This window comes from Gasterosteus aculeatus, chromosome 2 (assembly GCF_964276395.1).
Source record: "Gasterosteus aculeatus chromosome 2, fGasAcu3.hap1.1, whole genome shotgun sequence".
NCBI classification, from domain to species: Eukaryota; Metazoa; Chordata; class Actinopteri; order Perciformes; family Gasterosteidae; genus Gasterosteus; species Gasterosteus aculeatus.
Genome location: NC_135689.1, coordinates 14784282 through 14806744, shown reverse-complemented (window position 1 = coordinate 14806744; position 22463 = coordinate 14784282). Strand labels below are relative to the sequence as shown.

At 43.5% G+C, this 22463-nt stretch overlaps 4 protein-coding genes and 4 non-coding genes across 19 annotated transcripts in view; 4 read left to right on the top strand and 4 right to left on the bottom strand.

The window, feature by feature from the left end:
- prkar2aa (protein kinase, cAMP-dependent, regulatory, type II, alpha A) overlaps positions 1–1624 on the top strand; it is a 32986-nt gene extending 31362 nt beyond the window's left edge. For all 7 annotated transcript variants that reach the window (XM_040192721.2, XM_040192718.2, XM_040192717.2 and 4 more), the window contains exon 11: positions 332–1624. In XM_040192721.2, coding sequence (XP_040048655.1) covers positions 332–456 — 125 coding nt within the window. In that variant the 3' untranslated portion in view covers positions 457–1624. The remainder of the gene's footprint in view (positions 1–331) is intronic.
- A 463-nt stretch (positions 1625–2087) lies between these two features.
- Positions 2088–22350, top strand: amt (aminomethyltransferase). 2 transcript variants are annotated; one of them, XM_078093311.1, is made up of 14 exons: positions 2088–2224; positions 9989–10278; positions 10769–11201; positions 11376–11523; positions 11645–11771; positions 11850–11939; positions 17195–17362; positions 17569–17649; positions 18436–18567; positions 18645–18723; positions 19268–19413; positions 20080–20260; positions 20414–20569; positions 20829–22350. In XM_078093311.1, exons 2-14 carry the CDS (start codon positions 10021–10023, stop codon positions 21002–21004), a joined length of 2175 nt encoding a protein of 724 aa, XP_077949437.1. In that variant the 5' UTR covers positions 2088–2224; positions 9989–10020; the 3' UTR covers positions 21005–22350. The 2 variants fall into 2 exon arrangements, with proteins under 2 accessions (XP_077949437.1, XP_077949429.1); XM_078093303.1 differs by lacking the exon at positions 2088–2224 and having other exon boundaries at positions 9964–10278.
- Positions 3238–3353, top strand: LOC120830005 (U5 spliceosomal RNA). The gene has a single exon (XR_005713778.1). It is a non-coding gene; the product is annotated as a U5 spliceosomal RNA (small nuclear RNA).
- On the bottom strand, positions 3833–3948 carry LOC120830003 (U5 spliceosomal RNA). Its single transcript, XR_005713777.1, has one exon. It is a non-coding gene; the product is annotated as a U5 spliceosomal RNA (small nuclear RNA).
- On the bottom strand, positions 4821–4936 carry LOC120830002 (U5 spliceosomal RNA). Its single transcript, XR_005713776.2, has one exon. It is a non-coding gene; the product is annotated as a U5 spliceosomal RNA (small nuclear RNA).
- On the top strand, positions 5764–9819 carry naa80 (N-alpha-acetyltransferase 80, NatH catalytic subunit). Of its 2 annotated transcripts, XM_078093369.1 has the most exons (3): positions 5764–5886; positions 6939–7075; positions 8310–9819. In XM_078093369.1, exons 2-3 carry the CDS (start codon positions 6999–7001, stop codon positions 9226–9228), a joined length of 996 nt encoding a protein of 331 aa, XP_077949495.1. In that variant the 5' UTR covers positions 5764–5886; positions 6939–6998; the 3' UTR covers positions 9229–9819. The 2 variants fall into 2 exon arrangements, with proteins under 2 accessions (XP_077949495.1, XP_077949491.1); XM_078093365.1 differs by lacking the exon at positions 5764–5886 and having other exon boundaries at positions 6859–7075.
- On the bottom strand, positions 6198–6313 carry LOC120830000 (U5 spliceosomal RNA). The gene has a single exon (XR_005713774.1). It is a non-coding gene; the product is annotated as a U5 spliceosomal RNA (small nuclear RNA).
- Positions 12483–15207, bottom strand: LOC120829033 (uncharacterized). 4 transcript variants are annotated; one of them, XM_078093424.1, is made up of 4 exons: positions 14821–15207; positions 13844–14461; positions 13289–13507; positions 12483–13167 (listed from the first exon to the last, which is right to left on the bottom strand). In XM_078093424.1, the coding sequence occupies exons 2-4, from the start codon at positions 13977–13979 to the stop codon at positions 13031–13033; spliced, it is 492 nt and encodes a 163-aa protein (XP_077949550.1). In that variant the 5' UTR covers positions 13980–14461; positions 14821–15207; the 3' UTR covers positions 12483–13030. The 4 variants fall into 4 exon arrangements, with proteins under 4 accessions (XP_077949550.1, XP_040048719.2, XP_077949531.1 ...); XM_040192785.2 differs by having other exon boundaries at positions 13844–14464; positions 14821–15197; XM_078093405.1 differs by having other exon boundaries at positions 12483–13507.
- Positions 22351–22463: the final 113 nt, after the last annotated feature.

Sequence of the window (22463 nt, the reverse complement as noted above, 5' to 3'; positions counted from 1 at the left end):
GAAAAATCCCTCAACTGTAGTGCAGCCACCTCTGCTGTCGGTCGTCCTCCGATCCTTCTCCCTCTTCCGCTGCAGAAGGTCAGCGGCACTTGAAGGGCTCTCTGAGGTCCTGTAAGCAGGAATCTCTTCCCACCCGTTTCTGACAAGCGTCAAAGCCCAAACGTCCACCACATGATTTAGTTCATGTTTGACGACTTCCCCTCAAAAAGGGTTTATTTTTATTTGCTTGCCGTCGCGCGGATGCTCTGTAAGGACCAGGCTGTTTACTAACCGAGAAGACTCCACGCGGACGCACGTCACATCTTTTGTTTCTCTTTCTCCGTGTGTGCAGTAATAGACATTCAGGCGTTTGAGCGCCTCCTGGGTTCCTGTAAGGAGATCATGAAGAGGAACATCGCCCACTATGAGGAGCAGCTGGTGGCCCTGTTCGGCTCCAGCATGGACCTGAGGGACTGAGCCTCCCACGCCACCCTCGTGCCTTCTATCTCTCTCTCTCACACACACACACACACACACACCAACATATGTCCTCTCTCATATCATGCAATGGCTATACAGACTCATAATAAGCTTTACATGGAGTGTACAGACAAATGAGGAATTGTTCTAGGCTCACTGGCAAGTACACACAATCCTACACAGTATGTATACACACGCACATATACACACACACATGCATTGACACCTATGTGTTCACTGAGAGACGCCCACCACTTAGTTTGCTCATCATCATGCACATTCTAGTTCAACACTCATTAATAGGCTCCCTCACACACAGACACACACACACACACAGCAAACTAAAGACCACACACCTCATTGCTTGACCCAGCTTCAACCGGTATGAATGTCTTTGCTGCATTGACCTTGATAAAGGTATCGCTGTGTAAGGAAATAAAATACACACACATGCTTCATATCTGCATTGACATGAACTTACACACAACTTGAACAAAGTTCTTTCAAAAAGCCTCAGCAAAGGATACATCAACACACACAGATACATATACTCAAAAACATATAGGCAACCACACTTGCAAAGACGGACATATTGTGGTAAAATGGAGACAAAAAAACTTTTAAATCTCTGAAAAGGAAAATTAATCAAAATGCAAAAAAAGAGAGAAAAGTTTAAAGAAGACAAATAAGTTTTAGAAATGTTTTATTAAGATAAAAGAAACGGAAGCTTTGATAAAATATTATTTAAATAAAAAGTGTTTCCTCTTTGGGAGGCCGGGTGCAGTACTTTGTGAGCGCGCTCCTTTTCTTCCTCTACTGTTGTTGATTGAGTTGAGTTAGTGCTGGTGATTATTGCAGTACCACAGAAGAAGCAGTGAAAACAATAAAAACCCTACGTTTTCTGGGCCATTGTTATTCTAGCATTGATGCCACACTTCATTGTATTGAATTAATTATTAATGTATTGTTATTATATATTCATTTATTCTTTTTTTGTTTTACTTTGACCAGTTATGTTAAATTCATCATCCATCTCTGACAAAATGTAAAAACAGAAAAAAACATTCTAATAAAATACATTAGTGCTTATTTCTCCTTGATTATCCTTGAATGAGTTGTCCTGGATTAGAAAAAAATGAAAAAAATAAAGCAAACATTTTGTTAAGTCTTGCCTTCTTTGTTGAATGTTGTCTTTAACTGAAAAACATAGTAATTGTTATTTTGATGATCGCCATGTACACTTGTGCAAAGGATCGATAAAACCAATTATTGGTTGAGTTAATGCCATGAAAGCAACGAGCAACACGTTTCTGATGCCATGAGGCAAATATCCTGTCAAGTGTGTGACAGCGCTGGTGAGCTTCTATTTAAGACCGCCACCGTGCTCCGTTAATACTCTCATTTTGTTTGCATGTCCACTTTTTTTTTTTTTTTACTTCACGCAGTTAGTACTGTAGACCTGCGTTCTAGACCAGCTACAGTTGATTATTGAGTGATCGGTTGTCAGTTTTATCCTTTGTAATACCACTCCGACCCGCACGGTGGCGGACATGAGCTTTCAGACCAGTAACAGGACCCTCAACGTCTCCTGGTAGCGTTCGGCACGCACTCGCGGTGAGAAACTGATCCTAGAGCAGACTTAGCTGGCCGCTATCCGCTGTTGTACGGCGTCGCAATAGTTACAGCTGACCACAGACCAGCTGTCAGTCAAACACGAGCACTCCGAGGAGGACGAGCACCGAGGAGGAGCCGCGAGAATAAAGATGTAGGTAACGTTGCACTGTGGTGAGAAACAAACTCGGATGAACAGTGTTGTTCGCTGATGAGCAAGTGAACTTGCGGTTCCTCCTAATTTCTTAACAAATCACACTGCGCTGCACGGAAAGCTAAAATTAAGCTAATGAGTTAGCTAGCATGCAGCGCTGACATCCATACGTGTAGTCTTTCCCTACAAGGCAGTGGACGTAAACGAGGTGGACTTATTAGTCCAAAATAAAACGTCAGTAGTTCAGGTCAAGCCACAAGTACATAACGTTATATCAACTCCGAGAATTGGTCTGTATGTGTCAACACAAACATCTTCGACGGCTTTCTTTTAGTTCGCTTTTACAACACCGTGTATTTTTACCTTGCTGTGGGCGTGTTACCGTTGATACAACGTTAGATTTGCGTGTTTTGGAAACGTTGCAAACTGCTTGAGTAATGCTGGGTATTAAATACAGTGAGATGTGGCACATAAAATAGAAAATGTGGTCACTGCGCCGAAACGAAAGCAAATGTTTGTGGTGAACAAAACGTATTATGTTCTGAAACAAACACTGTTTTGCTTGGGCGTAAAAGAAGGTGACTCTCTTGACACATTTAATCTTTGGAGTTTTCATGTTCTGTTTAGCTCACATTTGGGGAAATAGCGCCACTAGTAAAGTGTAACTTAACGCTTCACATCACAAATAAATTCAAACGTCACCCGATTCAAATGTTATCTAAGAATTTTTTTATCTTGAGCCACGGAAAGCAAGTTTAAAGAGTAGCGGCGTTCCTGACCGCCGCCATGCTCCCACAATGCATAGCGCGTACCTTGCAGTTGTCGTATAAACCAAACTACCTCTTATATTTCACTCACAACTAAGTAATGCGCTTACTAGACAATAATATCACGTGTTACGGCAGTCATGTCCCATTTTGTGTCACTTTTATTTATGTATTTTACGTAGAAAACCTAACAGAGGAGGGTATGACGGTGGAAGACTTCCAGCACTCTGCGACATCACCGACAGTACACTCTAGTTTCTCTTCAGATCGCATAAATCTTTCGCCTTTTACTAAAGATTTCCGTGGAGAGGAACACTATGAGTTTTAACTAATTTTTTGATGCCCTGCTTCACTGCGGGGCTTCCTGAACTGTCTAAAAAAATTCAATAAAACTTTCAGAATCACCATAGATACCATGCGTGTTTATGCCTTTGTTGCATTGATAAAAACATTTTACTTACACTTTTAGTATAAATACTATATATATATATATATATATATATATATATATATATATATATATATATATATATATATATATATATATATATATATATATACAGACCAAGTAACTATGCTGCAAGACAACAACATATATATATATATATATATGTTGTTATCTTGCAGCATATATATATATATATATATATATATGTTGTTATCTTGCAGCATAGTTACTTAATAACGTTTTCAAATTAGTTGTACGAAAAATTTATTAATACAATTTTGTATATTGACAAATTCAGGAAATACCGCGTTGCGAAGAAAAATAGTTGATTTCTTGTACTGTGCTACAGCCCACACATAGAGATATTGGGGAATTTTTTTAGACAGTTCAGGAAGCCCCGCAGTGAAGCAGGGCATCAAAAAATTAGTTAAAACTCATAGTGTTCCTCTCCACGGAAATCTTTAGTAAAAGGCGAAAGATTTATGCGATCTGAAGAGAAACTAGAGTGTACTGACGATGATGTCGCAGAGTGCTGGAAGCCTTCCACCGTCATACCTTCCTCTGTTAGGTTTTCTACGTAAAATACATAAATAAAAGTGACACAAAATGGGACAGGACTGCCGTAACGCGTGATATTATTGTTTAGTAAGCGCATTACTTAGTTGTGAATGAAATATAAGAGGTAGTTTGGTTTGTACGACAACTCCAAGGGACGCGCTATGCATTGTGGGAACATGACGGCGGTCTGGTACGCCCCTACTCTTTAAACTTGCTTTCCGTGGCTCAAGATAAAACATTTCTTAGATAACATCTGAACCGGGTGACGTTTGAATTTGGGATGTGTGTGTATGTTAATATACGACTTTGACAACTCTTCAATTAGGAGGTAAACATATTTAACATCATGGCTTCAAACAACATTTACGTACTCGATTTAGGTCCTTTTAAATCTATTACTGAGCTTTTTTCACGTTTGATCATTTTTGGAAGGCGCGCGCTGAGGCAGGTCATCAACAAATCAATTTAACCTCGCACGCACAGCTTTAGTAATTTAGTAAATAGCACTCATCATATTGTATATATGGTATAACAATCAATGCCAAATGAAACTCTGACGTTATCGGATGTAGTGGTGTGGTAGGTTCCTTTACCCTGCACTTCTGTCCAGTAAGTGTGCTATATATTCATATCAACTCAAAGCGTATGACCAGTGATAACAATTGTTGCACTCTAGTTTATTTATATTGTAACAGATCAGGAAGCATACTGTATATATCAAGGAAGATAATGATTTGTAAAAGAACTTACACGTCTCTCAAACTGTTAAATGGCATGTGATAGCGTGTTTGACTGTGGTCAGTTTTTATTTGACAGTTCAGGAAGCCCCGCAGTGAAGCAGGGCATCAAAAAATTAGTTAAAACTCATAGTGTTCCTCTCCACGGAAATCTTTAGTAAAAGGCGAAAGATTTATGCGATCTGAAGAGAAACTTGAGTGTACTGACGATGACGCCGCAGAGTGCTGGAAGCCTTCCACCGTCATACCTTCCTCTGTTAGGTTTCAAAAGTAAAATAAATAAAAATTAAAATGTAAATGTAAATGACATAAAATGGCACCGGAATGCAGTATAACGTGTCATTATTTAGTTGTGAGCGGAATAGAATACCTAGTTTAGTTTATACGGCAACCGCAAGGAAAACGCTTTGCATTGTGGGAGCATGCCGGCCGTCGGCCACGCCTCTACTTTTTAAATTAGTTTGCTGTGGCTCAAGATTTAATATTTATTGGATCACATTTTAATTGAACACACAGTGGTAAGCGTGAATTTGTATTCATAGATTGTTAAATCTTAACAATATATGTTATTTAATTAGAATAAAGCAGAGGTCTTCAACAGGGGGTCCGCGACCCCAAGGGGTCTGCGAAGGTACTGCAGGGGGGTCGCGACATTTTTGGTTGATAAAAGACCATTTTTTTAAACAATTTTTTCCCCCACAAATGTAAATTTCTTCAGAATCAGAATCAGAATTGTATTTATGGTCTTTAAATACACATTAACATGAATCCAACATATTGAAGCGAACGGATAAATTGATGTAGAAGACGTTATCTGTCAGTGCGCAACACACACGCTCAGCTTCCCTCAGCAGCTCTCAAGCTGGGCACCGGTTCCCTCACAGCTCCTTTCATGCGAATACGACAGCGCAGGCACCAGCCAATCAGATCGCCTTTATGCTCTCACTAAAGAGCGTGACGCTCAAAAATAAAAGATGGCGGACCAAACTCCGTGGAATAGGGGGTCCCTGCTCCACCTCGCCGTTTGGGGGATCTTGGCTTGAAAAACGTTGAAGACCTCTGGTTTAAAGCATAATCATCCAAAATCCTTCAGAAGTTGAGTGTGGCGTTGGCATGTTGGAGGGGACAGAACTTTTTGTGTATCTGTGATAGGTAATAACTAGGTTACGTATATAATGTTTGCTTTTCCTTTACCCTGCATTCCTGTCCAGTATGTGTGCTATAACGTAACGTAATATACGGCAACATTCATGTTGAGTTTCAAAGCGTATGACCGGTGACAACAATTGTCGCACTGTAGTTAATTCATATTTTGACAGCTCAGGAAGCAATTTAATGATTTGTAACAGTGCCATTTATACACGTCGTATATCATATATCACAGTGACGTTTAGCTTACACGTCGCTCAAGAATGTAATGATGGCGTGTTGGATGTGATCAGTTTATAATTCACAGTTCAGGAAGCCCCGCAGTGAAGCAGGGCATCAAAAAATTAGTTAAAACTCATAGTGTTCCTCTCCACGGAAATCTTTAGTAAAAGGCGAAAGATTTATGCGATCTGAAGAGAAACTAGAGTGTACTGACGATGACGCCGCAGAGTGCTGGAAGCCTTCCACCGTCATACCTTCCTCTGTTAGGTTTCAAAAGTACACGGCCACGCCTCTTTTTTAAACTTGTTTGTTGTGGCTCAAGATTTAATATTTATTGGATCAAATTTTAATTGGGATATATACACAGTGGTAAGCGTGTATTCATAGATTGTTAAAGCTTAACAATATATGTTATTTAATTAGAATAAAGCAGATGTCTTCAACTGGGGGTCCGCGACCCCCAAGTGGTCCGCGGAGGTACTGCACATTAAATACACACTAACATGAATCCAACATATTGAAGCGAACGGATAAATTGATGGAGAAGACGTTATCTGTCAGTCCGCAACACACACACTCCAAAATCCTCCAAAATTCTTCAGAAGTTGAGCGTGGCGTTGGCATGTTGGAGGGGACAGAACTTTTTGTGTATCTGGTAAAACCACAAAAAGAAAGCTGTACTAAATAGTGTTGATAACTAAAAACGTTATTTTGTATTGACGTCTGTACGGAGTGGATGTAGCTCAGGAGGTCTTCAGCGCTGTACACGTGTTTACATGTTACATGTGAAGTTACTGACGCTTGCCTGTTTGCATGTTCTTTGTTTCTATCAGTCCTCTGTGGGTTTCCTGTTGCATCTCTTCAACATCTCTTTTTTAGTGAGTGTTGGGTGAATGTGCAGTTGCAGTAGTGGTCGTCCCAAGTTTATAGGTTCTTCAGTCAGGCGTTTGGCGTCATCTTTTCTCTGTTGGTGAGTTAGCATTTCTTAATTGTTGGTTGGTTTAGTACTTTGTTTTAATTTCTGCAATACTAAAATGAATCCCAGGCATTTTAGATTTGTATTTTTCTTTGAGGTTTGATTGAGTGAAAGTGGGAAAACTCTTTAGTGTTTTTTCACTAATGAACTGAACTCTACGCCTTTTTGCTTCTTTAATTGTTTTAAAGGCCTTATGGAGTTTCATACTAGAAAAAACAGCAAGAATTGTGCTTGTAACTAGAGTTATCGTCTCATACGCAATGTATGGCATTATGTGTCACAACAAGGCGGCTTCCTCATACTGCTGCTGTTGGCTCACTTTGTGCTTCAGAAGGCAAACTTTTGACATCATGGTGTAATTAAATGCTGTTAGATCATGGGGAGCATTGTATTAGTGGAGTTGATGTGATAAAATGAAGAATATAAGCGTCAGTAGGACACAGATTTGCCTAAATAATTTGCAAAAAATGTAACAGTCACCCGTAAAATGTGAGGATATCCTCACTGCATTTCAGCTTTCTGAAGAAACTGTGGTAACATGTGTAGAGATAACAGAATACTTCCCCATTCACACGGCCCAGCTGAATTGCACAGTTTGTAAAGAGGTGAGGGATACAGATTTAATTTTTACCAATTTTTAAAGCGCTATACAAACACCTCTACACATCATATCAGAGATCATCGATGTGATCAGTCGTCGCTCAATTCTGCTGAGGCGGGATGTCATGTTCACATTTGCACCGTCAAAACAAGCAGTGGGAGAAAATAAAATTCTGTTTAAAAATGAGCTGTGACGGTTAAAGGCTGCGGTGGAACCGGGGAGCCAGTCGGAGATTAAAGGGGGATCAACGCTCTAGTTTCCCCTCGTGCATGCGTCTCCCCTTACAGCCCAACGGAGCTAAAGACCTGTCAGGATCCCGGGACCCTCACACATCTGATCCACGGGTCAATGGAAGTCTAGTTTATCGGTCACACGCACTACGGACACATTGAGTGGGCTTATAGTGTCGTTCACCGGCAGGAATGCGCTGGAGTGGGTTCAGGTTTCAACCGAGCACTGGGATGGAATAGTTAGTAGAAAAAGATCTATGTGGACACTTAGAGGCCATGTTTGATCCGTCCTGGATCAGTCTGACCACGGCCTTGGAGAACCACATATCCAAAACAAATGTTATGTATATTTGTTGGAGTTAAATGAAGACTGACTTTAGCACCCTGATCGCCGCAGGTCATCAACCTCAACGATTTCCCATCCGGAGGCTGATGGCGAGCTGGGCTTCGCCCCGCGCCCCGCAGGAGGACGTCCCGCGCAACGCGCCGAGAGAGCCCGTGACATCCCGACGTTGGGTGGGGAAGCCCAACGGAAGCTTCCCACTGACTCCGAACAAGCGAAGGAGATCCGTGCGGTTCCGATACACCAGCGTCCCGACCTGCTGGTTCCCTGCGCCGACCTGGTGAACTCCGAGTGGCGGCGCAGCCGGGCCGCCCGGGTCCACTCCCTCCGGAAGTCCTGTCCGGACTTCCCCGTCTGCCTGGTGCTCCTGCGCGGCCTCGGGGAGACGGAGCGGCTGCTCGGCCACGCCCGGCTGTCCCGGGTCGTGGGTCACGCCGGCAGCCTGTTCGTGGAGTCGGTGGTGGTGTCCGGCGCCGAGCGAGGGAGGGGCTACGGCCGGACTCTGATGGAGGAGGCGGAGCGCTACGCCAAAAGCAGAGGGTTCGCGCGCATGTGCCTGACCACTCACGACAAGCAGCGTTTCTACGCGCACCTCGGGTACGCGCTGTGCACCCCGGTGCAGAGCGCGGGCGCCATGGCGGCGTTCGTCCCCATGGAGATGCTTTTGAGGTTCTCCGGGATGCAGAGTGAGGGAGAAGAGGAAGAAGAGGCGAAGACACAAACGCGGACAACGATGAAGCTTCCGGCACCACAAGGAAGTGTTTGTGTTGCGGGGTCACCTCCACCTCATAGCTTACATCCTCCACCTCCACCACCACCTCCTTCCTTCCTTCCTTCCCCTCCACCTCCTCCTTGCGTCCCTCCTCCTCCTCCTCCTCCGTCTGCGGTGCAGCTTGTCGTTCAGACTCTGGATGAAACTCCCTACAGAGACGCCAAAGGAGTCCCCATCTATTGGATGCACAAAGACTTTTGACAGACACTTCTCTGATGTTCCATCAGACGCTCAGGAAACGAGACATGGAGGAAATACAGAGAGGGGGGGCGACAGAATCGTTCTATTGAACCAAAGAGTTTGGATACAACTAACCCTTGTTCTCACCTTGAAATAATACATGAAACTCTTTAATTAATTTAATTGATTAACTAAAATTAAATGTTTGCTTTCCTGGGTTACTGTTTTCCCAATGAAGCAGTAAGTGTTGGCCATCAGGGTTAGTGGCTATTTTCACTATGAAAATGAATGAATTAGTCAAAAAATAATTAATTGAAGTGTTTTGAAAGAAAGGGGTCGGGACATGGAATACATTCGTTCAGTAAATTTAATTTAATTGTGCTCATCCAGAAAATCCAATCCAACCAGACTTTTGCAGTTTGAGCCGCTGTGCTGTTGGAGGCAATATGTCCCAAATCCAGTGACACTAAAATGTTCTATGAATGAGTTTGCTTTCTGTGCCACGAAACAGAAGTCTATTAAAGTTCTGAAGACCTGCTTTATATTGAAAAAATGATCTTATAAAGCTTTTCAATCAAGAAATTCAGTGAATAAATATATTTTTAAAACACATTCATTTGTCCTTTCTATGTTATTGCGTATATGCTTCCAGGATGTTAGAATTATGTTAAAGCCAAACAAACGTATAATCTTCTCTTTCAATGTTTGTAAATGTGTGTATTGGGTTTCCCATGACAACAGTCTGTTCTTTAGGATTCAATGGTCATTTCTCTCCTGTCAGGGAGGACAGGGCACCTCAGTGGGGGAGCGCCCATGGGTCTGTCTCACCTCTCTCTCCTCCTCCTCCTCCTCCTCCCCCACTCTCCCCTCCACGGCTCCTCTCTGTCACCGACCTCCACCCACTGCGTTGTCCTCCCCTGCGCCCCCGCGGCGGGTCCCGTCCTGGAGGACCGGCCCTTTGTTGTGGTGTGGAACATGCCGACGGCCCGGTGTCACCAGCGCTTCAACGTCCATCTGGACCTGGGACATTTTGACATCGTAGAGACTGCGCAGCAGAGCTTCCGGGGACAGGTGAGCGACCCGAACGTACAGTGTCACCAATGGGTACCAATGGGATGTGATACATTACTGAGCTCAGTGTATTTTGGGAAACGTGGTTATGTATTGGTCATTCTTCTAATGTAATGTAATATTGTTGCCTTTTTAGGCACAATTTGACAAGAACTTTGCAACAATGGACAAATAAGTTGTCACCCCGCTATATGTCTTATAACATACATGTATAATATTGAATTTCAATAAACGGTGTCTCATTCTGACAATATTTAATTATTCAGCATACGTCTATCTTTGGTTTTATTTCTACTAACTCCTTCCAAAAAAAACCTCAGTATTTTTAGTTATACAAGATGTTAAATTCAATGACTTAAGAGCTGAAAGAGTTTTGTAATAACATCGGCTCCATCTGAATACCTCAGGCTTTGCAGAAGTCAATTCAAACAGAACGATGTTCTAGAATATAAACCTATGAATGAGCATCTGTCCCCTGAAAATCTTCCAGAAAATGACCATCTTTTACCGGGATCGCCTGGGGAAATATCCATACCTCTCACGGGGCAGCATGGTTAACGGAGGGATATCGCAGCTCGCCGACCTCTCTGCTCACCTTTCTCTTGCAACAACGCAGCTGTCCAGTCTGCTGCAGCCAAACTTCACCGGCGTAGCCGTTATCGACTGGGAGGAATGGCGGCCATTGTGGGAGAGAAACTTTGGAACCAAGATGGAGTACCGGAGGCAGTCCAAGCTGCTGGTGAGACAGGAGAGACCCGATTTGTCAGAGAGCGCAACCGCCATGTTGGCAAAGCTGAAGTTTGAGGAGAGTGCTCGAAGGTTCATGGGGGAGACACTGCAGTCGGCGGTCAGAGTTCATCCCAAGGGACTCTGGGGCTTTTACGATTTTCCGGGTTGCTTTAATAAGCAGAAGAGAAAGACAGGTAGGACAAACACTGAGTGTGTGTCAATCAGTTTGTTTGCTTGACCTGTCTTGTATCTATGTATGTCTTTTTAAGTTTTGACCAAACGGTATTACATGTTTTACCATTTGTATTGATACTTTGGCAAACCTCAAAAATAATATATAAAATACATTGTCTCAAATGTGTGGTCAGATAAAAGCTACACGGGACGCTGTCAGAGGGGATCCAAAGATGAAAATGACCGTCTGTCCTGGCTCTGGAGTCAGTCCACTGCTCTCTATCCCAGTATCTACCTGCCGCAAAGCCTGGCAGGATCCACGGATGCAGCGCTGATGGTCAGGTACAAAAAAACAGAAAAGCAAGAAGAAATGTTTGACTGTAACGGCCTAAATGTCCAAGAAAATGACTGTCAACGAGTTAAAGCAGTTACCGACGGACATTCTTCCTTCATTCTCACGCAGACACACACTGTTGGAGGCTTTGAGGGTGGCGTCGGTTTGGCACCACAGCAACAACACCGCACACGCCACACCAGTGCTTCCCTATGCCAGGCTGGCGTTCACACACTCTCTCACTTTTCTCAATACGGTAGGATTTGTTGCAGCTCATAAAATCGTGCACACCCACACACACACCAATTGTAAGTGTGTGTTTGTGTGCGTGCAGACCGACCTGGTGCACACATTGGGGGAGAGCGCGGCGCTTGGAGCGGCTGGCGTGGTTCTGTGGGGCGAGCTGAAGTTTTCCAAATCCAAGGTCAGTGCTGTTTGTAGAATACTGATGTGTGTGTGTGTGTGTGTGTGTGTGTGTGTGTGCAACCCTCTTCACTTCTCCATCCACACAGCATCAGTGCGGCCTTCTCAGGGACTACATACACACTGTCCTGGGCCCCTTCGTTAAATCACTGAGGTCCGACACGAAGAGCTGCAGCCTCCAACTTTGCCACGGCAACGGCCGCTGCGCCAGACGAAACCCCAGCTCGGGTCACATGGTCACCTCGTGTCCCACCGCGGCCTCTGACTCCGTCGAAGGCACGTGTTACCCCAAACACTTTGTGTGTCAGTGCTTCCCGGACACCAATGTCAAGAGGAAGAGGAGCACGGAGACAGTCAAAAGATGACATAACCTGAACTTTTCTGCCAATGTGCGGTCACCATCGCGAAGTCGTGGTTGAAAAATGTAAGATTTGTGAATTTAGTTGAATTTGCATAATATTTAAAAAGGTAAAATTCCACCCAAAAATACATAATACAAAATGTGTAATTATTACATTTGAACGTTTTCCCTCATGTGCAAATATTTGAGTTTAACTATTTATTTTTTTCTTACATTATTTGTCAGCAAAACATTTATGTTGTTTTCATTTCTCTCTGGAGTGCACTTTGCAGCAGGAAATACAACAAGATGTAATGACTTGGCCTGAGGACATGAAATGTTGATGAAATTAGCTTAGACCCAATCTGCCTCTCTTATAAGCAAAACCAAAAAAATAGTTGTAATAATTATGACATCATTACACATAATTGTGAATGAAAGTGAATTTTTAAGTACATAGCAATCAAAAACAATCCTGGCTTTCCAGGCGGTCCATCACATTTTTAGAGTGAGTCACATCCTTGCTTAAGACAACGGCAACACTTGAGACTTAAACAACTATGACCATCAATGGTGAATCATCCGTTTGCTAAACATTATAAATGTGTATGATTTGATATCCTCATTTCCATACAGTGAAGGAGAGAGTGGAAATGTTTTTCAGAAACCGTCCACGGTTTCATCAGCCATGAGTTTGAAACATAGATAACATTTAGGACAAATCCGTTGTCCACATTTCTGGACGTATGACGTCATGTCCCCCCTCTCATGGCTGTCAGGTTGTGTCTCAGCGCCTGCAGCTCCTGGATCAGCAGTGACAGCTGGGTGGCCGCAGCCTGCTTCTCCTTCACTGCCTCAGTCAGCGCCCGGACGGCGCCGCCCTGCTGGACTGGAGGCAAATGACACGACTGAGACGAAGATGTTCAGGGAAGCAAACTTCAAAGAAGACACAAAAATTCCGGGATACATCAGGAGAAAACAAGAGACAACGAACGAATGCGGTATCTCACCCAAAAAGTAGAAGATGAGTAATACAGTTATGAGGAGCAGAGTGACGATGGCGCAGCCCATGGCGTAGGCGTGAGAGGAGCTGGCTGTGAGCAAATCCTGGAGACGCCTCTGCCATTTGCAGCTGATCGGACGGCCTCTTTGATTGACAGCCGTCAAGTCGCTTGTGTAGAGATTGCCATTCGAGCTGGGAGAGTAAGCAGGACGAGGAGGCCTCATCCCTGAGAGCATAGACAGAATTTGGGGATTTGAGCATTTGAGGCATGTGTGTACCTTTGTGTCCTATGTGTGGAGTTTGCCTTTCAGGATGAGTGCAGATTGCTGCGTTCATGGTGTGCGCGTGTACCTTTAGTGTTAAATTCAGATGTTGTGTATGTATCTTTGTGGCTGAACACATGCTTCAAATTCACTCCGATCGATGAGCAAAAACCTCAATTTAAAAGTCAGCATAGAGTGGAATCCTAGATGTTTTTTGGGGGGTATGTGTGTTGGTGTACCCTCATGTCAATGTTCAGAGGGAGAGGGTATCTCCAGCTGCCTTGTGGTTGTGTGTGTACCTTTGTGGCTGAGTTCGGGGTGAACTCGGTGGAGGTCGTTGATCGAATCCACAGAATGTAGCTCGATCTCGGTCAGGTCTCTGTCGCTGACCCTGTAGAACTGAGGGGTGGTCTGGGAGGACGGAGGCCTCGACATCTCGCCTGCTCTTGAGGAACCGACGGATGGTTCTAGATGGCACTTATAGTCAACAACGTCTTTCCAGAGAATATATCTGGAGGCTATTTCATCTTCCTAAAGTGTGTCGTGCAGCTTTCCACTTCATCAGCTACCAAGCAACACCGTAAAAAAGAAATCAAAACAACCACTAAGATGTTGTATGAGGGAACTGAGCTCTTAATAACGCAACTGGCTTTTGACTTGCTGGGTAGTTTGTTATTGGAATGTTAGCAATTCAAAATAACATTTTTATCTCGCCGCTATTTTTAATTTGCTGCCATTGTGTCTGAATACTTGTTGCTTACTTCATAGGAGACACGGCAGAGGCTACTGCAGATGCTTTTTGTCTCCATTTACTGATCTCACATTAAAAAAATGGAGTTCTTTGTTCTACTTTCATGTCAACTACATCTCATAATTTAATTTTTGGTAATTGCTAGAGGTGAGAATAGGATGGATTGCTTCTGAAAGTGAAAGACAAAAGAGGGAAAGAAGTAGAGGATATTCTGTTGTTACAATAAGAACAGAGGAGTGCGTTGGCATGTGAGGGCCGATCATGTGAGAGGGCAACAAAGCAGATGTTGTTTCTATTTTAAGTCAAAACAAACATAACAGGTCATATGAACCGTCATCATTATTTTATATTATATTTATAGTAATAAATTGAATTAAAGACCAAAGGGCAGAACAGGCCCTGTATCTAACAACTGAATAAATGAGTGGATGATGGACTGCCTGATCTGCCTTGCTGTGATCCAGACATCTTTTGACGAATCAGATCAGTATTTGGGGACAAGAAATCAGCTCTGTTCCCACTTACCGTCCGTCCGTCTCCACAAAGTGGGAGCTGCCGGGTTTTATGTCTGCTTGTTCATTCCGGTCACTCTGTCGCTCCTTTGGTTCACCCGGTCTCCTCCCACTCAGACACCCGTTCACCAAAACATGTGTCTGCCCCCACAGGATCAGCAACGAGGAACATTGAATATTCCTCACAGGTTGTCCAGAAGCCGCACAGCGCCGGAGGAAATCCAAATCACCTCAAATTCCACTAAATTCCTTGGTGTTTGGAACCAGAAGGGATCGTCCAGGTTTTTCCTGTGCGCTGTGTGCGCTTGTGTGTGTGTCCCAGCAACTGTAGGACGCCCCAGTGCCCCCCCTACCAAGTATGTTTGGTTGTGTCCATGTTCTAATTTAGCTGCCCTGGTAAAGAGGTAGAGCGAGCTAGAGACATGTAAAGAGAGCAAGAGAGAGAGTCTGCTCACCCCCATTACCCCCCTCCAACCTTGCCGGCCCTCCAGGCCTGAAATAGCAGCAGTCATGGTGGTATTATTAGTTTCTCAGGCCAAAGGATGACTCGATAATCTGGAGGGAAGGCAGATGGATAAACACACGCACAACAACTCTATGGACAAATATCATTGGATGCACGAAGCACAGAATCTTTATCCAAAAACAACATTTCAGGGATCCTCAAATAACAAGAGATAAGATGAAATGTCTTGATTTCCATAGGATGTTAATAAAATTTAGCAGTAAACAAACTCTTTTTTTCTCACGTTTAATATCTGTACTTTCACTTAACCCATAAACAGTGTCACGATTATGGGATCTACTTTCAAAAACAAGCTTTCTAAAAAAGTACTATACAATATATGATAATACGACATTGATAATCCTTATTAAATGCATTATATTATAGGAAAGTATGCCTGAAACCCAAATCATTATTATCTTCGTTGTATGATAAGAAGCGGCGGGATCATCAAACTTTGAACTCCTGCGCGTCACACTCACCGACTACATATCCCACAAGCCTCTGCGGTTCCCCCCACTCGCTGCCGCTGCGCGTGTTTTTGGCAGAACGCGATCAAGAGTTTCCCAAACGTGGATCCGCAATACTTACACCCGCAAAAACAGCGTGCGTGTTGCTCGTCGGACGCGCGCGTGTGAGCCTTTTGGGGGATGTGGGCTCGGTGTCTGGTCGGCGGCGGGGCCTCGGAGCTCGGCCTGCGGGCTTCCGGGCGACGTTTGCTGCGGGCGCTCGGCGCTGGATGCGCGGGGAAGAGGCAGGCGTCCAGCGGAGATGTGAGTGCCGGCGAAACCGCTAAAAGTACTCTAAAAGTACGACAAAAGTGGCTGTGCAATTAGAAATGCAGTACTTGTTCTCAGTAGTTTGTTCAACTGGATTAAGAGATCGTCTTTTAACATCATTTAAATTCCTAGATGTTCTGATGCGGTGGATGTTTGTGTCGATGTTCGCTACTTTAGTGCTGCTGCATTAGAATAAGGACATCAGTGTGTCACATGTGTTCATGCAGACATAACATGAATCTGTCCCAGCAGACTGCTTCCGTCCCCTCATATTTCTGCCCCACTTCACAGCAGCACTGCTATTAAAACCACTGGCTGTGCTCACTAAATGTGTGGCCTTTCCTCCAAATCACTCATTTTATCATTCATTTACGTATTCAGGATTGTGCATCCTGCACCTTCTGAGCAGGTTACTACTGTAATGATCAGAAAATGTTACGTCCTTTTTCTAAACCAGCAGAGGTTTATCTTTCAGTGTTGCACAAAGGGAGAAGGGAAGCAAGACAAAAGTCCCTCTGCTAACCCTAAGATAAGATATTTCTTTATTAGTCCCACAATGGTGAAGCATCTGGGGAGCCGTAATCTATAGTTCATTAATTGTAGGTGTGTAGAGTCGTGTGTTTGCACGCATTACAACCAGAACATCCACCTCTACTTTGCTCATTCAAAATAACAGCTAACTTTGGACTTGGGACAGATGTGTGTGACGCACTGTTTCCCATAATGCACTTTGCTGCTGTGCTGATAACCCCCCCCCCCCCCCCCCCTCAGTGGCGGGTTTGTTGGTCAGAAGTCCGGGCAGAAAGAACAGAACAGGAATGTGTAGATGCAACCGACCTGCCGTGCAACCAGTCCTCTTTGGAATGGGAGGCAAAACGTCACACTGGTTTGACTGTTATTATGCTGACAAACACCACACAACAAGTAAATATTCAAATAACTGTATTCTTAGACACACAAAATATGATTAAAACATTGTACTAATATTTCAAAATCCCCCTTTATAGCACCCTTAAGAAGCATTATGTTTTCTACTTAAAATTACAATAAAACAAGTGTTTCTATTCCTTGGCTGACCATATACCATTTCATTTTTCCTACAGGTTCCCGCAAAGAAAACTCCGCTGTTTGACTTCCACAGGGAGCACGGGGGCAAGATGGTGGAGTTTGCGGGCTGGAGTATGCCGGTCCAATACAAAGACAGCCACATCGCCTCACACATGCACACCAGAGAGCGCTGCTCCATCTTTGATGTCAGCCACATGCTGCAGGTGAGATTAGTGTAAATGAACGCGCACACAGTACCCTCCCGGTGTACAGACATACATGCATGCATACATGTACAAACTTGCATATGACGTTCATAGAGAACACGTCATCGTACTAACGTACTGCAGATTTGTTTTGATCCGCCGGGCAAAAGAAAAGATCCCATTCCTGTGTTTAATTAGATCCTTTTTTCTTTTTTTCCTGCCAGTCCAAAGTCCACGGCAGAGACAGGGTGAAGTTCATGGAGTCTCTCGTAGTTGCTGATATCGCAGAACTCAAGGACAACCAAGTGAGATGAAGGGTTCTATCATGTTGAACTACAACAACAGATCATTGGTCCAATTCTATAAACACTTTATCACAATGTAATGTTGGTATGTGGGAAACTTGTTTGTTAACAATTTGATTTGTATGCATTCACTAGATACATTATTGGCATTAACTGGAGTGTTTTGAACACCTGATTGTAACTCTCATGCTCTGTTTGCTGCTGAGCAAGTAGTGTCATAGACAACGAACGTGAAAAGCGAAAGCAGTAAGAAAAAAACAAAACAATAAAGTTGCAAACCAGAACAATAATGTAAAAGCACTTTTGAAGTGAAGGCAATTTGCAGAGTCATGTGATTGCAGCTCCTTTGTGGAATAGTATATCGGGTAAGAATTCATTCTTCAAAATTGACTGTTGTGTTAAAAGAAATCCTCAACAGTTTGTCTCTTGTAGGGGCCCAACTCCATCTATGCCACGAGTCAGGAAACGCATATAATGGGTCAAACGGGCCGGTCTGCACCAGCTGCAACTGGTTGTGGACTAAATCCAGGAGAAAATACCTCCCAAAGTTGTTTTCTGTTACGAGAAGACTTTAGTTAACTACGTCCCGACAGCAGAATCAGGGGAAAGAGGAAAAAAGAGGTTTATCAGAAAAATGTCTGAATAATCACACAGTTGTTATAATTTTCCGCATTTTGTTCATCTTGAAGAAATAGTGCCAACGTCAGAGAAATAACCGGCTCTAAGACTCATTTATTGTATTATAACATACTCGGCAGCTCTGCTTTCTCTCTCGAACCCCCCCAGGGCACGTTGTCCCTCTTCACCACTGAGAAAGGAGGGATTATCGATGATCTCATTGTGACCAGGACGGACCAGGGCTACCTCTACGTCGTCTCCAACGCCGGCTGCGCCGACAAGGACTCTGCTCATATGAAGGTGTGTGTGTGTGTGTACAAACAGACGGGTCGGCAGTGTGTGTAGACTGATGGGACGGGTGTGCGTTTTGCCTGTAGGCCAGACTGGCAGAGTTCAAAGCTGCAGGTTTCGATGTGGATCTGGAGTTCCTTGATGCGGCGCTGATTGCTGTGCAAGGTAAAATATTGTTTCTTTGTTTATTGTTGTTTATATTGTTTACGGTCCTTTCCCCCATCCTCTATTCTATTGTTTATTCTGTCCTTCTCGTCAGGTCTTTTCCTCCCAGCATGTTGACCCATCATTCTTTGTCTTCTGCCTTTTTTTCTTGTTTTCCTGCCACCATTGAAGGAAGTTATAACAGAAAGACGTTTTCTTCATCTTTGCCATCAATAACTAACCAACCATCAGTTAGTGCTATTTTATCTTATTCAGGTAAACTATCCTGAGCAATGATGTTTCGTTTTAGAACGAAAGAATCGGCAAACTAAATGCTTAAAAGATCTGCATCTCTATTAACTGTGCTTTTAGACGTCTCTTGCCATACAAGTATTTAATTAATCTATTCACAGTATACGTTTCATTATCTCAGCTGGCTTTCTTTCCCCCACACTGAGTCTTTAGTTAGTTACTATTTCATTTATCTGGCCATTTGACACCTCTGTGGGGCTGTCCATGCTGTAGTATGTGTAGATAGTTAATCTATTGCGATGTGTGTTATCAGGTCCGTCCATGGCTCGGGTGCTGCAGGAGGGGCTGAAAGAGGACCTCGCTAAGCTGACCTTCATGACCTCCACCGTGGCCACTGTGTTTGGTGTTCCTGGCTGCAGGGTCACTCGCTGTGGATACACCGGAGAAGACGGGGTGGAAGTGAGACAATTATTATTTATTGTTCCTTCTGACAGTGGCCTTTGTGTTTTGTTTCGTCTGGACGGGAGCAATTCAGAAACATTTGCGGAAACAAGATTCCAAATGAGAGCAGCTGATGACAACACGAGCCCCCTAGCGGCCGTTTTAAGAGGAGAGGAGAGTGAGTGATGTTCACCACGTGTAAAAGACTCAGACGGACAGATACACATGCTCACACATGTCTGAGTTTATAATCTCCCTCCACGCTTATGCGGAATAAGATGCTAATTTCAGTCTGGAACAAACTGATGGACCAGCAGACACATTTCTCATCTTCATATCTTCTGTAACTGTCGCTCAGCTGGACCTCTCTAGATATCAGGATGGATGTGGGTCTCTCAGTGAGTGAGTTTGCTTCTCTTTGTCTCTCTTTCACACAACCCCTCTCTCCTCCATTTGACTCCCTTCCTGTTTTTATTGCATGAACATTTTGAGCTCTGTAAAAAAATGCTGATTCCTCAGTAATACATTAATTTAACTTAGTACCTCTACTCATTATCTGCTTGATAATATATATTTGAATGAAAAAAAGATCATGCCATCCAACAAATATCAATGTGATAACTGTTTCCAGTTAAAACTCCATGGACGAAGACCCGTCTCTACATGTCTGTGTCTCTGTTTCAGATCTCTGTCCCTCAGTCCAGAGTGGTGGAGCTGACGGAGAAGCTGCTGGCTAACAGTGAGGTGAAGCTGGCCGGTTTGGGCGCCCGGGACAGTCTGCGGCTGGAGGCGGGGCTTTGTCTCTACGGAAATGACATAGATGAGACCACCACGCCCGTGGAGGCCACCCTAGTATGGACCATAGGTAAGATGTCTGTGCTCAAGCAGACCGTTGGATGAGATGCCACAAACACCAAAGCAGTCAGCGACTAGCTGGTGAGCAAAGAGGAGATCTGAATACACGCTGCAGTCTTTTCCGTGTACTCAGTCTGTTGCTTCTTCTTCTTCTCACGTGTAGGAAAGCGTCGGCGTCAGAACAAGGATTTCCCCGGCGCGGACGTCATTGTGCCTCAGATCAAAGCCAAGACGGCCAGGAAGAGAGTCGGCCTGGTGTCCTCCGGCCCGCCCGTCAGACAGCACACGCCCATACTCAGCCCTGACGGAAAGGTCATAGGTCAGAAAGCCAACGCGGTTAAAGTGGTTTACAATTTTAAGGCTGAGGTACTCATGTATTTGAATTAAGAGTTGCCCAAACTTTAACTTTAGTTCAAACCTTGAGTTAAGATGTTTTTTCTTTAATATTAAAGCCACATTGTAGAATTTCTAAAGGTATAACGTACCATATCATTGTAGTGAATATCCATTTTTGTAAGATGTGGCAAACAAGGGATGCAGACAGAAAGTATGACCTTTTTCTCTGCTGCTTTATTTAGGTGAAGTGACCAGTGGCTGCCCGTCTCCCTGCCTGAAAAAGAACGTTGCCATGGGTTACGTGGATGCAGCGTTCGCTAAAAATGGAACAGCCATCCAGGTCGAAGTCAGGAAAAAAGCAGTGGCAGCCACCGTCAGCAAGATGCCCTTCGTCCCCACAAACTACTATTCTGGATAGGAGGGACGCGCAGACACACAAACACACACATACATTTATACACAGCACACGTTATCACACTGGATCGTTCCTGCGCTCTGTCCCATATTTACCAACGCCGCCCCCTTCTGTTTACCTCCAGCAATGCACGACCAGTGTGGGTCTTCACTGATGAGTCCTCTGAGAGGAAATAATCCAAAAATGCTAAACTGTTATGCGATACATGATGTGTTCCTGTCTGATGATCAGACACTGTCACTGTGTCGCACATTAAATGCATGACAGTTTGCCTCTGAGACACTGAAGCAGTGATGTCCGTTTCCACATGATGAACTGACCGGACCTCACGTGTCATAAAAAGAACTCGTGCTGGACATTTCAAACTCGCTAAATAACAGACATCATCCAGTAACACGGTTTCACGTATGGATGTGTGCGCATGAAATTAATTACAAGCGGCATTGTTGAGCCAGAACATGTTTGTATAATGTTATGGGCTCAGATGTCCCATTAACAAGATTCCCAAACCCAAGTCCTGTTTTTCTTTTTTAAACTTGGACACTGGGTTAAGCTGATTGGCTGACAGAGTAGAACTAGTGAGGCCGCGTAGATCCGTAAACACAATGATTTCATTGACTTTTTGTTGTAGTATATAAGTTTTGCTAATGAAAAGTGAGATAATTTATGCTGGACCAAAACCATAAGATTCCAAATGGTGCTTCTGATGTTCAGTCCCTGCATGTGTGTGGGATTTGAAAGGCTTTGACAAGATGCAGTCAACGTTCTATTCATGTTGTTGTTAGTTGAAAACCACTTGATTAACGGAGGTGAAAATTATTTCCAGAACTGAAATCCATTCAACACAATCACGTCTTTTCCGTAAGTGAAGTTGGCATTTTGGTTCTCATCAGGAGATGTTCTTGCATGGAAGGAAATGTAGTTCTAGTTTCTCTGGAGAGTTGTTCATAAACCTCCACATTAAATAAAACCGTATTTACCTTCTTCACTTACTTCAAAATGTGATGAGCGCTGAAAGAGAAGTCTACGCTACCTGAGGCAAAAAATATCCTAACTTGGAGAAATGTTCCTTGTCATTGATGTGTTTTCTGTCTGCAACCCGATGAGACGCCATTTCTTTGTCTTTAAACTTTCTGTTGAGCCTTGAATGAGTTTTTTTGTTAAAAATAACATACTTAATATAAACATAGAACTACTGATTTCCATGTTTACTTTTTGTCATTGACACACTTTTTCGCTGTTGATTCTAATATTTCATTGAATTTCATGTAATAAATTAGCATAACATTGTTTATTTTAATAGAAAAATATTTGCCTATTCTATTAAAGACAAGTTCATTTGAAATGTATTTTTGCCCACTGTCAAATTTGACTGAAATGGACTCTATTATTATTTAATACAAGACACATAAATGTGGTCAGTCAGCCTGGCAAAGAATTGGGATATGGAACAGGATTAAAG